This window comes from Caenorhabditis remanei, chromosome IV, assembly GCF_010183535.1.
Source record: "Caenorhabditis remanei strain PX506 chromosome IV, whole genome shotgun sequence".
Classification (NCBI taxonomy): domain Eukaryota; kingdom Metazoa; phylum Nematoda; class Chromadorea; order Rhabditida; family Rhabditidae; genus Caenorhabditis; species Caenorhabditis remanei.
The window spans coordinates 10,981,144-11,005,782 of record NC_071331.1 but is presented as its reverse complement, the minus strand read 5'-3'; the positions used below and the strand labels follow the sequence as shown (position 1 = coordinate 11,005,782).

The window sequence follows — 24,639 nt, the reverse complement described above, 5'->3', positions numbered from 1 at the left end:
AACTAACTTTTCTGATCTGTCAACTTTGTGTGTGATCAGTCAACTTTGTGAGTGTAAGACTGCCTCACTGATAGTCTCACGATTTCGATTGTTTATGGAATGCATAGATCACAAGTAGAGTTGTATTTTTGTAGTTGACAACTTTTTTGCACGAGCATTTCCTAGTAAGTTATGTATCGACAAAGTAATTTCTATCTCAAATCGACCAATTTCAGTGGAATAGTGATTTTTGAGTTTTTGTCTTAAAATGAACATAACTCTCTCAGGAGTACTCGTACAAAAAAGTTGTCAACTACAAAAATAAAGATCTACTTTTGGTCTGTATGATTCACTAAAAATCTACTGGGTGTGACAATCAGAATTGCCATGACGAATTCTTAAAGCTGGACAAGTCCAACTGAAAACGGCTAAACTTCATATTCTTTTGACAGATACTGCCAAAAAGTGTTCGTCTTCATTCTTTGAAACAGCCCCACAACTTTTAATCTTGAGTCAAATCCGTTACTTCAAAGTTTTATCAAACTGCGAGACGTATGTTAGCTTGTTTTACGTATTGCGAAATGAAGCTTGAATTGAAAACGCGCCAGTAAAAGAAGAATAGCACGCAGAGAAAGAGAGATGGTGATAGAGCGCATGTCCTCTCGTTTCCGACCTCCCACAAGTTGTTTCGTATTTTGTTGTTGTTTTATCGGAGAAATTCGAAAAACTAAAAAAAAATCGAACACTTGACTTAATAGATTAGTTTTTTTTTAATCTGTGCAATAATTTATTTATTTTTCATAATTGTGCCTACATTATGTCATTATTAAGCTTTCAAACGCAAAAAAAATGGCAAATTTCAGGTCTAGCATATTTTATCGTAGAGGAACAATGGAACAATTCATCGAGGATCCAGAAGGGTTCACACATTTTTTTCCAGATGTAAGTTTTGGAATAAATTTTCTCATAAATGTGCTTTGCCGTTCAGAAAGTGCATTCACAGTTAGGATTTCGTGAAACAAAATTTCACACATTTTATTTTAATTATATGGAAAAGAAGTTTCAAAAGTCAGAGATGAATTACCAGAGCTTCCTTCAACTGACAACAAAACTCGAAGTGGAAGAGGATGTTGTAAGTTTTTTTTTAAATAAACATGCATTTTTATAAAAGTCAGATTTTTCCAGCTGCAGATATTCTTTCAAGAACGCTTCTACCAAGAAACAAAAGAGAGAATAGTGCTATCCGTAAGTGTATTAATTTATTTCAAAAAATATTGCATCAATTATGAATTCAGAAACCAAAACGGAGAACAGACGTTTGCTACCCCATTAGAGTCCCTTCAACGTGTCGACGAAATTTTGGTCCAACCTGCTGTGCGTTTTTTGGATTGAGTTGTAGTCCGGAGCCTGTGACAAGTGTAAGTCGACTATCTTTTTGGTTTTATACTAATTTTCAATATTCAGACTCCAAAACAAAATAGATCATCAAGAAAACGACTGCACGTGGATGTTAGTCCGATTCGGTCAAATGTAAGTTTTGAGAGTTTAGGGCTAGTTGCAAATATAAATTATGTATTCCAGCCGTCATCGAGTAGATCATCCTCCAGAAGCTCATCTGAAGATAGTCCAGGGCCTTCCAGCAGAGTGAAAAGTTTGCAGACTCGTCCATTGAAAGCGTCATCTGTCCCCCTGTTATCCCCAAATCTTCCAGTTGGATCTCGAAATCAGTCTGAGGAGACTGTACCAAACTGCACAGTGAGTTTCTAATATTTTAAGTTTCACAACTCAGTAACTTTTATTTTCAGAAAAGAATGTGCAGCACCGACTGGTCAGAGATGTTTTGAAATAGGCAATTGTTTTGATATAGTCTGTTTTTATGTATAAAATTCCCATTGTTTTAGTCCCCGATAGTTCTTTCCTCTTTGTTGCTTTCCTTTTTCAGATCTGTTGAATTCTTCTTGTTTTCCATTTCTCATTTTCCACATTCTCGCCTCTTTCACTTGTATGCTCATCATTTTTTTTGACAAGATTCTTCTCCTGTTTTGTGTTTTATGTGACAATAAATCAATTGATAGTTTCAAAGGAAGTTTACAACTGAAAACTCACCACTTTTATCATTTAGATTCGACCCCTCCAAGAGAAAAGAAAAATCAATGGAAAAACAAAAACCTCTAATTTGCCCATGGAAAAAAGTAAGTAGTCCACAGAAAAATGGGCGGGGCATACCATTTGCAATCCTGGCATTAGTATTTTGTAAGCTACCGCGAAGTTTCTAGCTGTAGGAATGACTTGATGCTTGTATGAAAAAGCGCCCACGAGAAAAGCGCAAAGGATCGATAAATGCGACGATCTGCGTCTCTCACGTGCATAAACCTAGAGACACATCTGTCACATCTGTCTCCCGAGGAGACGCAGACATGGCACTGACGCGTTTCTCGTTAGATGCGTCGCGTTCCGTTGGCCGTGGTTACCGCACCAGTGGGGTGGTGAGAAGGGGGTCGTGGACGAGTCTATCGACAGATTTTTTGTTTGTGTAATAGAGCGCGCTCGCATTGTTTTTAGATGCACTAACCACCGCGAATTATAGATTTTGTATGTTTTTCTTATCATAAAGTCAGTTTTTAGTTGGAAAAATAGTAATTTTTTTTTGAAATATTGATTTGACAACATTAACAAATCAATCTACTTTGTACGTGTCATTATTCTTACGTGCCACTATTTTTTCTCAATTAATAATAATAAATTCACCCCAATGACCCTTATACGTATTTCCACGTACGTATTTAAATAAATAAATCAATCAATAAATTTTGCTACGCAGAAATCTCAAAAATTTCATTTTTCTTGATTTTTATTGAACAAGTTCCCTTTTTCTCTATTATTAATTCTCCCACCTCTTGTATCATTCTTTCTATTATCTTTTTTATTACAGAATCATCAAAAATGGCCGCTTTCGAACGAACGAAATGTGGAAGCTTTGTGTTGTTCAAACCAAGTGTGAGTTTATTTTTTAAATTAAATAGAAAGAGCATTTGAAATGAGTTCCATTGATTTTCAGGAAGAACAACGTAGAGCTGGAATGAAAAGTGAGCAAATCCAGATGTATTTGTTCAAAAAGATGGAGACGGAGTTCCATAAAAATAGAGGATATCGAAAATATATTAACGAATTGGAGACTGATGTCAAAAAATATGTGGTGAGTTTTTGGAGATTCGAAAAGAAAGGAGACTCAAATGTCCTCAAAAAATGCTTTTTTCAAGATTCAATCCGTCGAGAAAACGGCTGTTGCCTTGTTAGCAAAAATATTTTCGAATTTCGATTGAAAAAACATATCAAATTCTCAGTGACAAATCTCAGAAACAGCTACAGTAATCTGCTTACAGTAATGAAAGATACCAGACTTGTCACGGGGCAAAATCAGTATTATTTTAACCAAAATTTGAATTTTTGAAGTATTTTCAAAAAAAAAATCTATTTTTCGTCTAAAAATATAAAATCCAATCAAAAAGTGATGTTTTTAGCTCATTAACTCTGAATTTCCAAAAATTTTCAAAAAATGAGCACCCGTTTTTGAACCCGGACCGGCCCGATTTTTGACAAGTCTGATAGATACAGCAACCGAACAATGTAAATTTCCACACTTTAAAGTTTGCTAAAAAATCGCAGATTGTCCTATGATGCCATATTTGGTTGAGAATATAGATCAAACCTAATTCTTCATTTTTGTAGTTGACAGTATTCTTGTCCGGTCACTCTTAAGAGAGTTCCAGATTGACAAAGTAATTTTTCTATTCATATGATTCATTTCACTGCAAAACAGAGTTCACTGTGACTGTTTAAAAAGGAGTATCCAAAAAAAATGGGTCAACTACAAAAACAGAGATATATTTAAATATACATAATACCAAATTACATATTTCAGCTGAAAGAGTACTACAGAATGATGAGGAATGAACACGTTGGAAATCAGATGGTCTCACCGGCTCCCAGGGTAAGCCTATACAATATTTCATTATCCAAATTTTCCGAATTTTCAGTTAGTTCCACAGGAACGGGCGGTCAGTGTCTGCTCTCCAGTTCGAATTTGCCGTCTTTCCTTCGGCATGCCATGCAATTGTGTCAATAATACATATTGTGTAAGTTTATTCAAAAATTATAACAATTCAACTTTCCATTTTTCCAGAGAAACCGTAATAAATCCCCCATCGAAGAAACTCCTGTGGAAGAAACTCCCCGTCCTCAAACTCCTCGTTTTGAAGCTCCACTCGATGAACCGTGTACACCAAGAAGTGCTCGTTTAGTGAGTATTTCATTGATCAACAAAACTTTTAAGAACAAAAATTTTCAGAGAAATCGAAGAAATCGGGATTTCGAGACTCCAGTGAGCGATCGTTCAGTATCAATGGTGAGTAATTCTCCTCCAAATCAAAATTCCCAAATATTTTTTCCAATTTTGAGCATTCTTTTTTCAGACGCCAGCTCCGAGAGGTCGCAAGAGGAAAGCAGAAGCTGATGATGCCGTGGATTACACATCAATGGATTACCCAAAACGTCCCAAATTCTCGGTAAGGCATTTTAAAAACCTATCAATTGTTTCAAAACATAATTTTCCAGACGCCACTCAACAAAAAAAGAAGACGAACAGAGCAAGATGGTACAAGCAACAGTTTTGAGTTGTTGGACTTGGAATTGAGTCCGATTCAAGCGGTAAGTATTTGAAAACCTGGAAAACACAAAAAATTAACCAATTTTCAGAATTCAAGCACATCATCTTCATCGTCCAGCATCAATTCTCCACTTGGCGCTCTGGATGTCCCATGTTTCTCGGAACATTTCATCGAGGTAAGTTTTTTAAATAACTGTTTTTGAAATCTCCAACAAAAAACTTTTTTAGCATCCTCCAGCCTTGGCGTGTGTCAAATCGGAGCACGGAGGACTTCCACCAGGCCCACATCTCTCAATTTCGAAAGCAGAAGCTCGGGAAGCCAGAAAAGTATGTTTGAATATTAGAGTTTCATTTCATCAAAACCTAATTGCAGATCAGAAAGAAGACTGATGAGAAATGGGCGGCCGCGTTTCGAGGCAAAATCCGCCAGAGCAGTCTTCTATTTGAAGAACTTGGAGAGGTGAGTAGACTCATTTATAACACTAGAAATAACTGTTTTCTATTTTCAGAAGCATGGATTCTGGCAGCTCTTGGATCCAAAGATGCCAAGACAGAAGAATGATCTGCTTCGAGCAGAGATTTCAGTCATCCTCAAAAAATGGGGAAAAGTTTTCGACCGTCGAGGAATCGATGAGAGCAAAGTGGAGAGTTTCGTGGCGGCTCGAGACAAGTTGAAGAAGAGAATCGGGAAAGAGCAGGCTCGATCTGCTCTCAGAATTTTCCCGGAGCAATATTCAAGGAAACTGAGTGAAGCGTTCGATAAGTTCCCGAGGAACTATCCGATGTTCTTCGAAGAGACGCTCACTGTGAATGTTGCATCTGATGTGGTAAGTTCTTGAAATGTCTTCATGGGAATAGAATATCAACATTCTACATTTCAGATCAAAGAATTCTACGATCAAGCAGAAGAAAATCGATTGAACCAATCCACTCAAGAGGAGGACCTGGTAACCAACGGAAGTTCACTCTCGAACCGAGACGTCTCTCCTGGAACCCTTTCTCGGCTGGAAGAGGAGAAAGCAAGTCGCCGAATGGACGAATCAATCAATTTTGTTGCTCATCCATTTGGACAACTTCTGGAGAGAAGAGAAGACGTCCAAGAAGAATTGAATGTTGGGGAGAACGGAAGTTTTTCTCAGGAGGAGTTGGCTCCTGTGGAGAATGGAGAAGCTGCTCAAGAATACCAGGAAGCGAACGGAGATGAGTTCCAAGAAGAATTGGATGTTGAGGAGAACGGAGAGTTCGCTTACGAAGACATGGTTCCTGTAGAGAATGGAGAAGCTGCTCAAGAAGAAAACCAGAACGCAGCAGACGGAGATGAGGCCCAAGAGATGAATGATGAAATCGTCGAAGTAATCGACGATATCGACGATGACATTGAAATCATCGAGCCACCGCCAAGAAGGGTCTTCGTTGCTCCAATCATACGTCTGGATCCCGACATGATCCCGTTCGGCGGATATCAACAAGCGGAACTTGAACAACCACCGATTGATATCGATGTTCTTCCTCCTGTCAGACAAATTGATAGAAGATTCTGGCATGACGATGATGAAGATGACGATGATCTACAAATAGTGGAAGAGCCAGAGGTCCAGATAATACCTCCCGCAGCAAACAATGAGGTTGCCGACCCTGACATTCAAATAATTGCGATAAAGGAGAAAGAGGTATGGATTTATTTGCAGTTTTCAGAGGAACAAAGTTTTTTTCAGGTAATAAAACTTATCATTCCCAAAGGCGCAACAAATAATTGGAGCTTATGGACGGTAGGTTTTTTTAAATTATACAGTTTTTCTCCAGCAAAAAGAGTTAACTATTTTTTCTTCAAGAGTTCCATGTTAATGAGACCTTTTTCGGACTCGAGAACACACCTAATAAAAAAGACAATAAATTAATTTCAGGCTCCACAAGTCCACGATTGGGCTGTCTCGGTTCTGAAACTCCATGAGGATTATTATGGAAGCAAGGATCGAAAGACCGATCTGCGACTGCTCCATGATGTCGTTGGAGAACAGCTCCACAACATTGTGCAGAACCGAAACTGGAGAGGATCTCAGTACGCATTCGACACCATTGTGAAACATCTCCAAAAGGTGATTGATGCCTTTAACGCTCAAAATCGTTGATTTTCAAAAATTTTCTGTTATGTTGACAACATAATGTTGTTAACATAATGTTGTTGTTGTTTCCTGCTTTATTCGCCAACTTTTTTTTGTTTTTCAGGCAAATTTTCGGGTTCTTTCTTTTCTCTTGACAATTGTTTTTCTATGTACTGTAAACATCACAAATTTCCCTTTTAAGGCAAACCACGCCCCCTTTCTGGATGTCTCGGTGTTGACTCCTTCACGTTTTAATAAACATTAATTCGATAATAAATATATTTCAAGAACTTTCTTCTTTCTTGATGTAAACTTCAGATGGTTATCCTTTCCACTTCTATTTTTTCACTTTCTTTTGAAGTTTTGTACTGTTGGCTCCGTGTGCTCTTCTAAACAATTCTTTAAAGTCGCTTGAGTTTCTAGACTCACCTCCGCATGAAACGAAAATTAGCCGTAGGGCACGTTCGCATTGCTTACAGTAATACTCAACAGAAAAGGCAAATTTTTACCGAGTCGGGCGCATAAAATCTTGAATAACTCGATTTCCCGAAATTTGCTCTCAGAATACATACCCATTTCGTGTAGAGGAAGACTTTTTGTATAATTTCGTCAATTTTCACACTCTAATATTGTGTATTCGTGGTGCCATTCCCAGTTTTATGCAAAATCAGTCTTCCAACGACGCCGAAGAAAGTGAGGTTTTCGGTGTTATTTCAGCTGGATTTTCTATTTTCGATGTCAGAAAATTGTTTCTGAACAGAAATAAACTATAAAATGACGAAAAATAGTGTAAAACCTCTGATTTTGCAAATTTTTCAAATGTTCGAAAATTCACAAAATCTTATTTTTGCTGATCGCCGATTATCAAGAGACATTGTTTTTCGAAACTATGCTGATCTATCTAATCACTATGCGAGAGGGTAGGCGAATTAGAGATACGCAGATAGTGGGTGGAATTTTGAAATCTGTGCGCGCGTTGACCTACGGGCGCGCGCGCATTTCTCGTCGCTGTTTTGTCAATTTCGCTTTTGAAATGGAGAATTTCGGGACTCTTGGGTGCTGGCGGAGGCACGTTAGGTGCTCCGTTATTCTCGTTGATTTTACCTCTCTCTTTGGTTTTTATACCATTTTCATAGTTTTTGTTGAGTTTTATTGTGCATTTTTTGTCGTTTGGCGTTGGAATAAATAGATTATTCCTCAAAAAGTTGGGTTTTGTGTGGTTTTGCGCGTTTCAGGTTTTAGTTTGTATCAAAACTCGGTTTTGATATAATTTATAGCATTTTCTCTTTTTGTTTTGGTGTGTTAAATTCGTCGTTTCCTTTGCATTCTTGTGTGTTTTCTCGTTATTTAGCTAATAAGTTCTGCAAGTTCGCTCATGAATTTGTATTCCTTATTACTGTTTGACAATAATTAAAGAATTTCAGAAACATATCAGGTGGGCAATGGACAAAATCCCGAAAGACGAGGAGCTCTTGCTCCTTCCAGTAAAAGAAGAGTCTTTGATAGTTCCAAAGATAGAAGAAGACAGTTATGAGGAGATCTACGAGGCATATTCTCCACCAGTTGAGCAGCCAAAACAGGTAAGTTTTCGAGCCTTTTTGCTGAAATTCCAAATCATAAAATTTTCAGGACCCTAATGAAAGTCTCCGCGATTATCTGATGAGAACCACCCAACCTCCACCCCGACCCAAAGAGCTCACCCAGGAGGACATTGACCTTTTGGAAAGTGTATTTTTGGATTTTGTGACGGAAAAAGGAATCTTTTTCGATGCGGACGTGATGATCAAGTCGCTGATCAGAAAGACGTGTTTGACAAGAAACGAGGTAGGATTTACAAGAAAACAGAGCTCCTCAATGTGAATTGACTGCAGCTTCGCGACTGGATTCGTGTTAGAAAAGAGAAAGTGAGACAGGAAGTGCCGGCGTGTCTCTCGAAATCGACGAGTGCAGTTTTCGAAAGAGTTTACAGTGATCTGAAGACCAAAAATGGGGGATGCACACCGTTTCTCTCTCCAGAACAGTTGGATAACTTGGCGGAGGAAGTGAATGAGAGTAAGAAAGTGGTGAGTAATGGGATAATAAGCTGCGCCTATATGTTTAGATGAAAAAGAAATAACTACCAATCAGACACCTTTCTTATCATAATCGGTAAAATCTAAATTGAAAAAATCAGAATCGGAAACAGTATAAAATGTATAAAACTGAAAATTTAGATTTTTGTCGGTTCTACAGTAATGCCCAGAATTCTAACAACTTCAGCCGTTTTCAGTTGAAAATGTCTAACTTTGAGATTGTGTTACGGTATTACTGATTGTCCCACCAAGTAAATTGTTAATGGATCAAACAGATCAAATTTAATTCTTCATTTTTGTAGTTGACAACATTTTTGTACGGACACTCCCTAGATAGTTATAGTCATTTTTAGACGAGAGCTCAAAAATCGACTTATTTTGCACAAGTTGATCGATTTGAGATCGAAATTACTTTGAACGATAACTTGGGAGCGTCCGTACAAAAAAGTTGCCAACTACAAAAATGGAGTTCTACTCTTGGTCTGTTCGATCCCATAAAACGTTATTTTGTGGGACTGTTAGTTTGACTATGACACTCTCAAAGTTGTTTAGATTATGGCGATTACTGTAGGTAGGGCTCTGTGGGAAATATCTATTCTGATTGGTATCTGCTACAGGGATGTTGTAATTTTAATAATTTTAGTTGCCTTTTCAAAAATAAACCCGAATGGGCTATTTTTGAACCAAACATTATGATATTTATTTGAAACTGTTTCAGCTAGACTATATTCAGTGTAGTTCTATAGTTTTTCAATGATTCATTCTAATTATTTTCAGATCCAAAGATGGTTCAACTACAAGCGGTACCGCGAGAAAATGCAACAAGAGAGAGCCGCTGTAAAACCACTTCCCAAAGCACCCAATCCCAGGAGACACAGCGCTGTCAAACGTCCATGTCCACCACCTTCCGTGTCTGATGAAGATCGGAAAATCTTTCAGAAACAAATCAAAATTTTGGAGGAGTTATATGAGGAATACGGGCATAATGGAATGGAACTCTCCGTCCAAGACTTGCAGTTTTTGGGAAGTAAAGGAGAGATGGGAAGAGAAGAGGTGAGAAGGAATGAGAGGGTTTAACTTTCAAAGTAAAACAACTTTTTCAGCTCGAGGAATGGTTTCAACTGAAAATAGTTGAGGAGAACGTGTCGAACCATTTGACTCAATACATGGAGGCATCCAAGGATCCTTTCGCAACGATTATTAAGAGTCAATCGCTTACAGCATTCTTTAATAATGAGTATAATAAGCAGAAATGGACGACTCCAGCACGGAATCAGATGCTGTCGAACAGTTCGAATCTGGCTCCGTATGTGGTAAGTTTTAGGAAAAAGAAGGGGTGAAAATAGGTTGGAAAATGTCGCCGAGATCCATGAATCATAAAAATTTTATTCGGTTACACGAATTCTAAAAAGTTTTTTCAATTTTTTGTGAGGAAGTTCCGTCCATATTTATCTGAAGTACAGTACCGCTCAAAAGTATATTAAGTTTTGGTTTCTTCAGTTGAGATGGTCCAACTTTGAGAACGTGTAACGGTATCACTGATTGTCCCACAAAGTAAATTTTTAATAGATCATACAGATCAGAAGTAGAGCTCCATTTTTGTAAATTGCAACTTTTTTGTACGAGCACTCTCGAGAGAGTTATGATCATTTTAAGACGACAGCTCAAATATCGCACTATTTTGCACTGAAATGGGTCGATCTGAGGGAGAAATTGCGTGAACGATATGTAACTTTTTTTTTGAACTGCCGTCTAGAAATGATCATAACTCTCCTGTAGGTGAGCAGCGGGGTATCGGAGACCGCTATGCCATCTTTTGATTAACTATCACAAATGTTTCTTTTTCAGATCGATCGTTGGTTCATCGACAAAAAATATAAGGAGGACTCCAAGATTGCCCTCAATGCGTACCGTCAAGCTGCCTCTCTCCGATACAACGAAGTAAGATTTTCTATTTTTCTCACATCATTCTTGACTCTTTATCTAAATATTTTCAGGAGTACCCATTCTTCAACAAGGTTTCTCCTGGAATGAGATCAGCCCTTATCGAGATTCGCAATGATCCTAAAAAGTCAACGAAAGACTTTTTGAAACTATGCCAACAGAGGAATGAGCATGTCGAAATGACGGATTTCACGTTTTTCTATGGAAAAGAGAATAGGAATGAGCGAGAATTTCAGAAGGAGTATTTGGAGGAACAGCTGAAGAAAATTACTCCGGAAGAGCAAGAAATTTTGACGACAGTGTTCTACGAATGGAGAATCAATGTCAACATGTTTCTCAAACATGTGACTCACTTGAAGTTGAGCACTACAGTGGTGAGTTTTCTGAAGTGCTGGAATAGATAGTTACTAGTAGAGTTTCAGATCAAAGAGATGCATGCCAAGATGAAAAAGAATCCGCCACCGAGGATCGAAATTGAAAGAAAACCGAGTACCTCTTCACATGTCCCAGCACCAGATTATGTAGAGGTGAAGGCTGAAGAAGTGGATTATGAAGAGGTCATCTATGAAGAGCAAGCGGTTGTAGTAGAGGATCAGAAGAATATCGATTTGCTCATCACGGATGATCAAAATGGAACGAACTATTTTGAGGCAAAACAGGAGATTTTTGAGTAGGTTTTCCGTTCTAGAATCTACAGTACCCTTGGCCGTTTTCAATTGAAAATGCCCCTCTTTGAGAGTGTGTCATGGTAATTCTGGCTGTCACACCCAATATATTTTTAATGAATCTTACAGATTAAAAGCAGAGCTTCATTTTTGTAATTGACAAGTTTTTTGTACGGACACTCCAAAGAAAGTTTTATGATCATTTTAAGTGGACAGCTCAAAAATTGCCCTATTTTGCACTGAAATGGGACGATTTGAGGGAGATATTACTTTGTCGATACATAACTCTCTAGCTAGTGCTCGTACAAAAAAGTTATCAACTACAAAAATGAAGCTCTACTTTTAATCTATATGATTCATTAAAACTCTACTGGGTGTGACAATCAGAATTACCATGGCACAATCTCAAAGTTGGACGGTTTCATATGAGGAAAGACTAAATTGTATACCTCATTGCACGGTACTGTAGCTCCTGTCTTCCAGATTCGAAGAAGTACCGGGATCATCGTCTCAACTACTCGAACAAGTTCCAGAAGAGCACTGGATTGAGGAGAGTGAATATGATGCGTACGAGGCTCGAGAATACGAATATCAGTACGAAGAGCCATTGATAGAAGGAGATGAGGACCAGAAGGCTGCACACCTGTTGGAAATGGAATTGAGAGATCAGGAATATTTTGAGGAGAAGAAACCGGAGACTGGGTGAGAGAAAAAACTTTCCACTGAAATGAAATCATACTCTCTAAACTAAATTACACTCTTGAAACTGTTTTTATTTTTCAGATTCGATTGATTCAACTTGTCTTCCAACTCCAGAACACTTCTGAACCGCCCACATATTTTTGTATATTAGATTTCATTCATCTTCTAATATAATTTATTTTCATCATTTCTTTGAATATCATCCCACTTTTATAACTATAATCATTTCACATTATTCTTTTATTGAACTGTCATATGTATTCATTTTACGCGGAGCTGTGTCATATTTTCTCAGTTATCCGTGTTCTTCTTCCAAAATTTGTATTGTATCTGGCTGAATTAGAAGAATTTTATAAAGTCCCAGTTTTCTGGAAAAAGTGAGAAACCTTGTTGGAGACACAAAAGGCTAAACTGAAACTTATTAACTTGAAATCTTGAACCGCAAAAAAGGGAGTTGGGAACACTTGATAGTGAAATGAATGCAGTTTTTCCATAAGAATACTGGTTTAGTTGGGTAAATTATATAGGTTCGTCAACGAATGTCAGAAAAAAGTTTGGATATCAAAACAGTTTGAAACAGAAATTTTTATCTAGTATGGCGAAGTAAAATTCACTAAAATAAAAAAAATCTGTTGCGTACATGGTAAGTGAAAAGTGAAAGGATGCGTTTAAAGCACAACATATCAGTTTCATTCATTTTTCTTTTCGAAGTTGGTTAACTCAATTGAATAGCTTTGTATGTGATTGTATAATACTCTTGTATGTATTTTTTGAGACATAGTGCTTAAAATTAAACATGAATAAGTATAGTTGTAAACGATTCATTAGGGTAGTTGGATATTACGAGACTAACATATTAGTAATTTTTATCGTGCTGGAACCCAAACTTGTTGCAAAAAGAAGCGACAGAATATGTACAGCTAAAAAACTTCATGGAATTTACTGTTTCAATGACTAGCCAATTGTGTGAAATTATATGAATAATTATTGCAACGATTATTCACCTTGCCAAAGAATAGAAGTTTCATAAGGTGTTGAAAGCAATTTGAAATCAGCGATCACGTCTAAATATTGCATTTTCCAATCATATGCTTCGCCACTGTCCCAAATTTTGTTATCCGTTATCTGCAAATCTGTTTCAGCTTCACCTTAAATTTATCGATTTCCACTTCATATAATAAAACCTCGTTTTTACAGTTCTAATCATCTTTACTTAAAGTTCTTACCGAGTTATTATCGAACTTTCGTTAATAATTTCACACTGATACGAAATAGAGTGCCCCATTGATATCTTCCATCTCTCTATTTTTTCATTTCTACCTCAATGTTCTCTTTTTCCACTAGAAACTCGTTGCCAGAGCAACGGTTGCACTTTGTGTATATCTCGTTACCCTCTTTTTCAATTTATTTTCATGTTATCTTCTATCCAAATCTTCTAATTCTCTTTTGTAAAACACTATCTATTTTGAATTTTCTATCTGTTTCTGGATTCTGATATCAATCTTTTAGTTCGTAATGGTTGCTTCTTTTCGGTGACAATTTGCATCGAGTGCATTTTCTTACGGGTAAATAGACCGATTCATCGCTTTTTAAAAGAAAAAAAAATCATTTTTTGAAATCTTCGGATTCAAAAGTATCTATGGTGAAATTTAGAAAAATCTAGAAAGTTTTTTTTTCTCCAATTAATCAAACCATCAGTTGCTGTCGATTATTTTTCCTCATGCGAGTTGGTTCGACCCTCCTAGAACATCCAACTGTTTTCAAGATTTCTGTTTCTTAACACACTCAGAAGTCAATAGCTATATCTTCCCACCTCCATGAACAGTCTTCTCTGCTCCATGAACGATTGCACAACCATCTCTTTTCTCTCTTTCGTGTCGTTCGATGCCATGTAAAACGAGGAGAGTAAAAAACAGAACACAGAGAAAAAAAGACGCATCGAATAGCGACAAATAGCATCGCTAGAAGACGGCCGTACTCTGGCACCCTCCACTCATTACACACTCTCTCGTTACCTTTTCGTCGTTTTTGTTTAGCGGACGCCGAGTGGCATATTCGATTGTTACGTAGAAAAAGTGTTGGCGATGGAGCGAGTTTGCATCTTTTTCGGCGTATGTTTAAAATTTAAGAGATTTTCATTGATTTCTGCGGTATATCAGTTGGAATTATGTTTTCCGTGCAGATAAGAAAAATCAATATTGATTGTAGCTGTAATCTGGAATAGATTTCCATCAATATTGAATGTGATAGCGATTTTGACGGGCTGTTGTGTTTCTTTCACTCCCAAAACTGAGTTTTTCCAATATTTCTTTGATTTTTTCTCCCGACTCCTTGGTTTCATTAACTAGTTTAACTGATGTTTCGATTTCGCAAATGGATTCTTACTTGATTTTTTACTTTTTCAGCCTTCGAACATCATCAGAAATGTCAGATGACATAAACTACAGTATACCTCGGCTAGTTTTTGCTCAAGATTTTTTAAAAATCCAGATTTAACTTTTAAAACTATCTTTCTTACATCTTACTTCAAAATTAACAAAAATGCTATGAATTTCAGGCTGACGAGCACAAAAAATGGATAGCAACGATGCAATTGATCTTCCAGCACCACCACCAACAAGAGAATCTCCCTGTGGAATCGTGCACCGGTAAGTGTTATCTTCTTTTTCCAGGTTTTCCCCTGTAATTTTTAAAAATCACGTTGCAAACTATTAAAATGTGCATTTACAGGCGAGACGTGATCGTGAAAGACCTCCAGAAGACCCTGCAGACGATGTGGATGGAGCGAAGAGACCGCCGCTGGCTAGGGTTTGAAGCATGAAAGCTGTAAGTTTTTTTTTCTAAAAATTATCGAATCTCCAAAAAATTTTTAGTTAGAACTTTCGAAACAAGACATCAAAATCACCTTTTCAGAAGAGACTTCCTCTTACACCCGCTCCAATAGAGGCTTCTTTATAAAATCTTGCTCCTAGAAGTCGTCGTGAACATGTTCCAGAAAACCCTGAAGTTATTGTTGCTGAAGGATTCAATTTATCTGCACCACCATCATGAAGATATGAGTCTCCAGCTCCAGCTCATGATCTTGTGAGTTTTTTCTCAATTGTTTTCAGGTTTCAATTTTCAGAAAAATGACGATTCTATTATGAGTTTCAGGCGAGTCAACGTCGTGAACATACTCCAGAACGCTCTTTTGTTATTGCTGGAAGACCTCTGGCGCAGAGGCAAAGTGTACCACTGATGATAGCTCCGGTCCGAAGAATTGTAATTGTAATAAGTATTTTGAATTTTAAAAATATATAAAAAGACAAGTGGGCGTTGTCTCGACTCTTTTAGAATGTCGGCATTATATTTTCATTTCCAAAAATATAAACTATCATCGAAAAAATTTTCATGTGAACTCGAGTGGCGTAGTCGCGAGAAAATGCGCCGACGGCGCGCCAGACCTAGGTGGTTTTGAATAAAAAACAAAAAGGCAAGCAAGAATTTAGTTGAAACTTCTGTTTCGATGAATTATCAAATAGGTTGGAAAAAAGTATCCAATCGTTAAAGATTACATAAACAGAAAAAATACGATCATTTTCAGGAGCGGCGCCCCCTCCACCCCGCCTCAATGACACTGATGACGACGTTGTATTCGTTGGAGCCGTCATCAACAACTATGATGATCTCTTTGCTGCAACACATGAACAACCTGCGCCGATATTGGTAGCAGATCGAGTTCCAAAAGTGAAAGATGTAAGTTTTAGACAAAAATTTGATTTGGAAACAAAACACTTTGTATTTCAGATCGATCCATTAGTTGAATGAGTTGAGCTTGCAGATCAATAGCTCATTAAAAATGACGAATGCGACACTCTGTCCTGGTACAGTCATCATCGACTTATGAACGGTGTAATCTCCGAATTTGTAATATTTTCAGTTTAATGAAGTGATTTTTTAACTTGACTTTGCATGAATATAATTTGTTATATGAATGTTCTCTGATCATTTCAATATCTTCATGATTTCTCTATTTCAGATACCGTAAACTCTCTAATAGAGCGGCCCCTATAATGGAACGGCCTCCCGAACTTCGTTCCTAGGTTTTGAATTCTTTTTTAAGTGAAAAAATGTGTGAATGTGAGTTGTTTTACAAATGAAAAAAGTGATTCACAGAATGAAAAAGTCAATTAGTGAAAAACAGACCTTCCTGTCGTTCTATTAGAGAGTTTACGGTGTTTTATATTATCCCTTTCAATCTTCCTTTCTAGTTTTAACTTTTATTGATTCTTACCTTGATCCAACTAATTTCAGACTACTAATCTCCTACTTAAAATGGCTAAAAAGCCTCAAGGAAAAAGATCAAAGGCTCCATCGCCTCCTGTTGCAGCTGGTCGTCGTAAAAGTTCGAGAGTAGTGGCGAATGCAGAAGCTCCAGCTCCGAAAGTAGTTCGTCAGCCTTATCGTGGAAGAGCTCGTGTAGAGCCACCAGCACCAAAACTAGCAGAACGTCGTCCTTCTGGTAGACCTTGTCGTGTTGCTGCACCAGAAGCGGCACAACCAGTGGAGGCAGCTCCATCAGAAGGAAGTCGTCCGAACCGTCCTGGAAGACCACGTCGTGGTGCGGAGCCTGCTCCAATTGCAGCGCCAGAGGAACCAGAAGAGAGAAGGCGTTCTAGAAGAGGACGTCGTGCTGTGGATCCAGTACCACAGCCAGTAGCAGCTCAAGTTGCTGAGCCAGTGGAGGAACCGCCTCGAGAAGAAGTTGCAGTTCAAGCTGCTTTGCCAGTGCAGATGGCTCCGCCAGCTGGAAACCGTGGTAGAAGACCCCAAAGAGTTGTGGAGGAGCCAGTCGAACTCGTCGAACTACCAGGAGTTGCTGGCGGAAACGAGCCACCTCGCGGTGACGAGTTAATGATTATTGATATTGTGGACCCACCCGATGTGATCGAAATCGATGGCCCCGCTGGTGTACCACGACGAGATGATTTAGTGCAGCAAAGAAGAAATCAAGAGAGAGCGTGGAGTGAATCATCCGATTCAGACATCGAAGTGATTGCACACATCAACCGCCGAAGACCAAGAATGGTGATTGAGTTGGACCATGAGGAAGTTGGTGTTCCGGTCGCTCCAATGGTAGTGGAGTTGGAGCCAATCAATGCGTAATTTTTTTAAATTCAAAAGGTAAGATTACTTTCAGATATTATGATATGTTTTATGTATAATAATCTTATTTTCAGCATGTATTCTACATTCGGCCACAGATCTTCACACGAAAAAGCACGGTTATCTTCAATAAACTTAGTCAAATTTTTGTTTTTGTTGTAAATGAAGTGATTTTGTTTTTTTGATGGGTTATTATTTCGTTCATCGTTATTGATTATTAAATCATTTAATACCTTTTTGTATGATTATCAAAACAAATTTAATTTTAAAGTTCAGTTACAGAAACCAAAAGTGTCTTTTCGGAAAAAATGGAGAGAGGTGCCAATGAAGGACACGCCGAGCCACGCCCCCTTAGAAGACGTGAAGGACGGCCGGGACAACCTCGAGCAATTGATGGGATGGCAATGGACCTTGAAGAAGACATCGAGAGGATGGAAGCAGAGATGGAAGCGGGTGCTGCTCGACTGGAATTACGAAGGAATCAGATTCAAATGTGGGCTAGAGACATGGACAGAATTCGGCGTCTTTTCCAGGCAGAAATGCTTCGACTGCCAAGGCACGTGCCTCAATTAGTGGAAAACGTGGTCGCTGAAGAGCCTGATGAAGTGAACAATGTTGAGGTGGAAGAAGGTATGAGTAAAATGATCTACTCATCTTGTGAAGATTCAATTTTCCAGCACGCCAACCAGAACCGGATCTTGACCGGAGAGTATTCGATGACCCAGAAGAACGTGAGCGAAGTCCCTCCCCAATCAGAGAAGCAGTGATGCCACCAGGGGCAGTAATGCCACCAGTGCCAGTGAGACCACCAGTGCCACCAGAAGTGGCCGATCGTATCAATCTGATTCTCCAACAAGCTCAAGCAGAAATGGAAGAAGATCGAAATCGAAGACGACGAGTTCCCATCCAAGAGGTTCATAATGCTGGGGTGAACGTTAATGAAGAAAACCCGGAGCCACGTCTCCCAGAAAGACGTGAAGAACCACCAAGAGCAATTGGGGGTATGGCTCCTCGCAGACCTCTTCCACCTCTCCATGAATACCTCGATAGGATAGAGGCAGTGCTGGAAGCGGCTCAGGATCCTTTGGTATTACGAATGAATCAGATTCGAATGGGGAGAGACCGGCCTCTTTTCCAGGCAGAGATCCTTCGACCCCCGAGGCAGGAGCTTCAAGAAGTGGAGAACGTGATCGCTGAAGCCGCAGAACCTGATGAAGTGAACATTGATTATGAGGAAGAAGGTATGAGTAAATCAATCGACTCATTTTGTGAAAATTAATTTTTCCAGAACGTCAACAAACACCCCCACCACTAGCCATCCCAAGGAATAATGACGATGAGGAAGAAAGAATAAGAAGACAAGAGCTGGTGAGGAGAATTGAAGAAGAGATAAGAGAAGAGCAACGTGGGGACGTCCGAGAGAATCAACTTGCGCCAGAACCGGATCTTGACCGGAGAGTTTTCGGTCAGCCAGAAGAACGTGAGCGAAGTCCCTCCCCAATCAGAGAGGTAGTGATGCCACCAGCGGCATTGAGGCCACCAGCGGCAGTGAGGCGAAGACGACCAGAGCCACCAGAAGTGCTCGAACGTATCAATCTTCGGCTCCAACAAGCTGAAGCAGAACTACAAGAAATCGTCCGAAATCGAAGAGCGCGAGTTCCGAGGGTGAATGTCAGACAACGAGAGCAGGAAAGGGGACTAGAAGAAGAAAGAATTCTGCATAACCCCGAGCCACATCCCCCTGCAAGAGATGAAGTACCACCAAGACTAGATTACGTCCGAGCAATTGGTGGTATGGCTCCTCGTAGACCCCTTCAACCTCTCCCTGAAGACCTCGAAAGGATAGAAGCAGAGGTGGAAGCGGCAGTGGATCCTCTGGAATTACGAAGGGATCAGATTCAAATGTTGGCTAGAGGCCAGCCTCTTTTCCAGGCACAGATGCTTCGACCGCCAATGCAGGAACCAGCAGTAGTAGAAAACGTGGTCGCTGAAGCAGCAGAGCCGGATGAGATGAACAATGATGAGGTGCAAGAAGGTATGAGTAAGATATTGGACTCGTTTTGTGAAAATTCAATTTTTCAGAACGTCAACAAACACCCCCACCACTAGCCATCCCAAGGAATGATGACGAAGAGGACGAAAGAAGACGAGAGCTGATGAGGAGAATGAGAGAGCCACCACCAGAAGTGATCGATCGTATCAATCTGATTCTCCAACAAGCTCGAGCAGACATGGAAGAAGTTCGAAACGAGCGAGTTCCGATCCAAGAGGGTCATAACGCTGGTGTGAACGTCAATGAAGAAAACCCGGAGCCACGTCCCCCAGAAAGACGTGAAAGAGGGCCAATAGGAATTGGTGGTATGGCTCCTCGCAGACCCCCTCCACCTCTCCATGAAGACCTCGATAGGATGGAAGCAGAGGTCGAAGCGAATGAAGCGGTTATACGAAGAAATCAAGAAGAGGGGATGTTTCAAATGCGGGCTGGAGAAGACAGAGACATGCCTGTTTTCCAAGCTGAAATCCTTCGACCGCCGAGACAGGAGCCAGAAGTATTGGAGAACGTGGTCGCTGAAGCAGAAGAGCCTGATGAGATGAACAATGATGAGGTGGAAGAAGGTATGAGTAAAATAATCGACTCATTTTGTGAAAATTCAATTTTCCAGATTTCCAACGAATCATACCAAGGAATGCTGCCGAAGCGGACGAAATAATAGAAGGGCTGATGAGGAGAATGGAAGAAGAGGAAAGAGAAGAACAACGTGTGCAAATCCAAGAGAATCAACTCGTTCCAGACCCAGATGACGAAGAGGGATGGGAGGAAGACTTTCCAATCCCACCAGCCGAGATTCGGCCGATCCCACCACCAGAGTTGCCGGAGAACGATCGTATAAATCTTCTGTTACAACAAGCACAAGAACAGATGATTCGTGCGCTTGACGATCGTGAAGAGCGGATCCAGCAAGAAGTTCAACAATTCGCTCGAAATCGAGGACCACGAGTTCCGATTCAAGACATTCACAACGCGATGGTGAATGCGAGACAACGAGAGCGAGAAAGGGAACTAGAAGAACAGAGACTTCTACAATTAGAGGATGTGAATCCTGACGAAGGAGTGGAGGATTTGATTGATGTGGTGCAGTTTTTAAGAGAAAATGCAGACGTCGAACAGGAGCCACATAGGAATCGGTACATTGTCATAGGCAATCATCAACAGCCGGTCCTTTTCGAAGCAGACCGCTTGAGGACTAGGCAAAGGAAACTTGTGAGCTGAAAAAAAAACTGAACTTCATATAAAAACTGTAGAATTTTCAGCCAGAAAGCGAGGAGCTCCATCTCCCATACTCGGTGGACTCAGCCTGGTACCGTTGGAGTGTAAGTTTTTTTCTCTTGTACAGAACCGGTCAAAAAGTTATGGACTTTGGTCGTTCTCAGTTGAAATTGCATAACTTTGAGAGTGTGTCATGGTAATTCTGGTTGTCCCACAAAATAAAATTTTTATGGATCGTACAGATCAAAAGTAAAACTCCATTTTTGTAATTGTCAACTTTTTTTGTACTGGCACTTTCAAGCAAGTTACGTATTGACAAAGTAATTTCTTCTCAAATCGACCAATTTCGTGCAAAATAGTCCAATTTTTGAGATGTTATCTTAAAATGACTGTAACTCTCCAGGGAGTGCCCGTACAAAAAAGTTGTCAACTACAAAAATGGAGTTTTATTTTTGATCGATATGATTCATTCAAAATCTTGTATTATTATGACACACTCTCAAAGTTTGACAATTTCAACTGAAAACGGCCAAAGTTCATAAAGTCTCGACCACTGTACTCTTGATTCAAAATTTGCACTTTTTGCCAATTTTCCAGGAATACGACGTTATGGACTGGGCGTCGAAATTCATCCGAAGCAACGGGAACACCCAGCTCCTCAAAAACCTCGAGATGGACGGTCTCAAGCTCAAGAGCTTTTTGTCGAAGCGGAACCAGTGGGCTCGCGTTGGAATGCCCTATGGAATGTATATTCAGTTGAAAGGACATTTTAATAGAGTACTCAATTATGTTAGTGGTTTTAGTTATCCATAATAGTTTATTGTATTTTTTCCGGTTTTTATCATCTCCATCCCCTATTTCAGTATTTCAGACAACACCATTGACGTTCCATTTCTTTAGATTTACCACCGGTTATGCTTTTTCCCCCTTCTATTTTTTGTGACCCCAATGCAAAAACCTTTCCCTGTGCTTTCCAACTCGTATTATTATTTCGGTGTTCTTAGCGTACATATTTTTTCCTTTTTCATGTCTGTATTAATATAAACGCGTATCTTTTTTTTCTTAATTCATTTATAATTACTTCTTCCAAGTACCCATTGTAATATGGTGTTGAATATCTAACACCTGCAGTCACTCTCCTATTTCTTTGCGTTGTAGTTCTAGGCCATGTTCCCCATCGTGGCACTGGTTTACGGTTTCTCAACTTTTCTGACATGGGAATGACCCGGAGTGTCCCACCTGAAATCTTTCCACATTTTGTACATAAGTAGTGTCTGACGTAACTAAAAAAAATCCGAAATTATAGCGGCGCTCTCGAAGGTTTCGGGGAGTTACACAACTTTTTTGAAAATTTTCGAAAATTTCGGTGTCTCCACTTTGAGAACTCGTAGCTTCTTGAGTTTTTGAGCTACCGTGATGGTTTTAGGCTCATTCAATAGGCAATAACATGGACTTCAAAAAGTTCTCTCATAGCGTTTGCCAAAAAACATAATCTGCTGAGCTGTAGCTGAAAGTGTAGAAAAGTTGTCAGTGTGAGGTAACGATAAATGCCAAATTTCGACAATCGGGGAACTGGGGACTACTACCTGCATACTCCTTACTCCGAGTTATGTCTGTATACGTGTTCAAATATAGGCCGAGCCTTTGAGTTACGAGAGTTATTTAAGTTTTTCATAAAAATTTTAGCTTTTCCACGTATCTCTATACGTTCAATTTTTATCAAATAATTGGAAAAATGGCCAAGTAACGAAAAAGAGGCTATAGCATGAAGTTTTGCATTAACTAGCTATAAATTATGTTTTTGGTGCTGTAACTTCAATATAAACGGGACTCAGTTTTTGACAACAGAACGTATACGGGGAAAAGCTAAAAAATTTTCTAAAGAACTGAAATAACTTCCGTAACTGAAAGGCTCGACCTATATTTGAACACGTATACAGACATAACTCGAACTGAGGATTACGCAGGTGGTAGTCCCCAGTTCCCCGATTGTCGAAATTTGGCATTTATCGTTACCTCACACTGACAACTTTTCTACACTTTCAGCTACAGCTCAGCAGATTATGTTTTTTGGCAAACGCTATAAGAGAAATTTTGAAGTCCATGTTATTGCCTATCGAATGAGCCTAAAACCATCACAGTAGCTCAAAAACTCAAGAAGCTACGAGTTCCCAAAGTGAAGACACCGAAATTTTCAAAAATTTTCAAAAAAGTTGTGTAACTCCCCGAAACCTCGGAGAGCGCCGCTATAATTTCGGATTTTTCTTAGTTACGTCAGACACTACTTATGTACAAAATGTGGAAAGATTTCAGGTGGGACACTCCGGGTCATTCCCATGTGAGTTGTTTTCTTTTAGAAGTACCAACCAATAGTTTTTCAGAAAGCTATTAAGTTATTGTTATAGAAAAAGTCAGTGTTCGCATTGAAAATGGCCATTCCAATTAAAGTTTCTGTGCCGCGGGCTTGACTTTTTTCTGTTTTCTTATTCGTTAGCTCCACCCATTTTCTTGTGGACAAGCCGCGAGAATCGAACTGACAGTTTTTGAATAAAAATTTAACAGATCAGGGGGGATCAAGACAAAGGAAAGCGTTTTAAAATTATTTAGCGCATGATATTTCTGATGGAATTTTCTAGGTTTTGTCCTCATTTTACCATAAAATTCGAGAAGAGTATGAATAGTACTCACCGTGATAGTGCTTATCAGAAAAGTCAGATTTAAAAATGCTAATTTTGTAAACGAAATGTATCAATTTTAAAATTCTAGTGAAAAATAGCTCACAATTTCAAATTTTTGCAATCAAGTTTTGTCTCCATATCCGTCTATATATAAACCTTCTCATGAGTTCTCTTCAAAGCCATCTATTTTTCAGCTATCAACGGACAAATCGGGTCACCAGTTGAAATTTCAAAAGAATGGATAACTTGGATGACCTGGCTGCTCATCTTTTTCTCGAAGAGGTTGATGAAGACGCTTTTTTAATTCGCCCACTCAATCAACCACAGCTTCTCCAAGAACTAGCAGATCAAGATCCAGCTCATGCAGAGCAGGCAGCCGAACAGCTGAGACTGGACTTTGAAGAACACGTCAGAGTTCGTTTCCCTGGCGTAGACAATCCGGAAAACCGTGATGAAATCATTCAACGTTTGGTGGAAGGACTCCAAATGAGATTTATGCACGATATTGCAATGAATGAAGCTCTTCAAAACAGAGATCCACCTCCACAAAGGAATGACAATCAGGAAAGGGATCCAGTACAACAAAGAGTTCCACCTCTGCCAGCACGACTACATGCTCGGTTCTTCGGACGTCCTCAAGAACCGGAGGAGCGAGAAGCAATTCGATTACAAGAAGAAGCGCCAAGACCAGCCCCAGTGCCAATGGAACAGGAGCAGCCGGAACAGCCAGAGCAGCAAGATGAGCCAATGGGAGTCCAAGTTCACCAAGGTGTGAATGTAGTTCCACAGGGTCCAGCTCGCTATCCTCTTCGAGTCCGACAGATCATCCACCTTCAAGTCTTGCCGTATGACAACAGCAGATATAGCGAGGTCGTTCTCCTCCGAAGTGGGATGATCGAGATGTATTTCTCCCGTTGGAAGAGAACCGGAGAGCTGAAGCCGATAGTAGAAGCAATACGATTGGTTAGTTTTTGATTTTTTCCTTAACTCTTTTATATAATTTATAATTTTTCAGCCAGTATCGGAAAAACTAATCCTCCCTGATGGTTGCACCACAAACGTCGGACTATGGACGGTGAGTTTTACTTTAGTTGTTTTGTATTCAATTATCAATGTTTGCTTTATTTCAGACGGAAAACATCAACCAATGGATGACCAACTTCATCGAACACCCGGTAGACCAGGAGATCATCCGGAGGCATCGTCTCACCGGTCTCAACTGCTTCCACTTCCTCCGTCCGTATGCTCGAATCGACCGGTACATCATGCGGACACCACTCCGTGAAGAGCGCATCCGTGTCTTCCCACCACCAGCGCCAGAGGATCCAGCTACTCCTCCGATTCCGGAGTACGCTGTACGGCTTCTAAAGGCTTATTATAACAAGGCTTATAATCTATATAATGGCCATAGACGTTGA

The 24,639-nt window shown here is 39.5% G+C and overlaps 6 protein-coding genes across 6 annotated transcripts; 5 read left to right on the top strand and 1 right to left on the bottom strand.

Moving 5' to 3' along the window:
* Positions 1-1,054: 1,054 nt before the first annotated feature.
* Positions 1,055-1,823, top strand: GCK72_013239 (uncharacterized protein; the record flags this gene model as incomplete). Its single annotated transcript, XM_053729742.1, has 6 exons — positions 1,055-1,111; positions 1,165-1,224; positions 1,275-1,397; positions 1,444-1,509; positions 1,561-1,734; positions 1,785-1,823. 6 exons carry the CDS (start codon positions 1,055-1,057, stop codon positions 1,821-1,823), a joined length of 519 nt encoding a protein of 172 aa, XP_053584514.1.
* A 1,099-nt stretch (positions 1,824-2,922) lies between these two features.
* On the top strand, positions 2,923-6,774 carry GCK72_013238 (uncharacterized protein; the record flags this gene model as incomplete). Its single annotated transcript, XM_053729741.1, has 15 exons — positions 2,923-2,976; positions 3,038-3,175; positions 3,902-3,970; positions 4,017-4,115; positions 4,163-4,279; positions 4,328-4,384; positions 4,452-4,544; positions 4,594-4,686; positions 4,735-4,821; positions 4,874-4,972; positions 5,019-5,105; positions 5,155-5,472; positions 5,527-6,315; positions 6,361-6,414; positions 6,550-6,774. The coding sequence occupies 15 exons, from the start codon at positions 2,923-2,925 to the stop codon at positions 6,772-6,774; spliced, it is 2,379 nt and encodes a 792-aa protein (XP_053584513.1).
* A 1,415-nt stretch (positions 6,775-8,189) lies between these two features.
* On the top strand, positions 8,190-12,134 carry GCK72_013237 (uncharacterized protein; the record flags this gene model as incomplete). Its single annotated transcript, XM_053729740.1, has 9 exons — positions 8,190-8,327; positions 8,377-8,571; positions 8,619-8,810; positions 9,597-9,872; positions 9,923-10,132; positions 10,668-10,760; positions 10,817-11,137; positions 11,186-11,433; positions 11,912-12,134. The coding sequence occupies 9 exons, from the start codon at positions 8,190-8,192 to the stop codon at positions 12,132-12,134; spliced, it is 1,896 nt and encodes a 631-aa protein (XP_053584512.1).
* GCK72_013236 (uncharacterized protein) lies at positions 11,818-14,949 on the bottom strand (the record flags this gene model as incomplete). Its single annotated transcript, XM_053729739.1, has 4 exons — positions 11,818-12,071; positions 13,135-13,278; positions 14,649-14,810; positions 14,859-14,949. 4 exons carry the CDS (start codon positions 14,947-14,949, stop codon positions 11,818-11,820), a joined length of 651 nt encoding a protein of 216 aa, XP_053584511.1.
* A 1,495-nt stretch (positions 14,950-16,444) lies between these two features.
* GCK72_013235 (uncharacterized protein) lies at positions 16,445-21,356 on the top strand (the record flags this gene model as incomplete). Its single annotated transcript, XM_003089668.2, has 9 exons — positions 16,445-17,271; positions 17,350-17,394; positions 17,547-17,905; positions 17,953-18,516; positions 18,564-19,310; positions 19,358-19,891; positions 19,939-20,537; positions 20,588-20,647; positions 21,141-21,356. 9 exons carry the CDS (start codon positions 16,445-16,447, stop codon positions 21,354-21,356), a joined length of 3,951 nt encoding a protein of 1,316 aa, XP_003089716.2.
* A 2,102-nt stretch (positions 21,357-23,458) lies between these two features.
* Positions 23,459-24,639, top strand: GCK72_013234 (uncharacterized protein; the record flags this gene model as incomplete). Its single annotated transcript, XM_053729738.1, has 3 exons — positions 23,459-24,184; positions 24,237-24,296; positions 24,352-24,639. The coding sequence occupies 3 exons, from the start codon at positions 23,459-23,461 to the stop codon at positions 24,637-24,639; spliced, it is 1,074 nt and encodes a 357-aa protein (XP_053584510.1).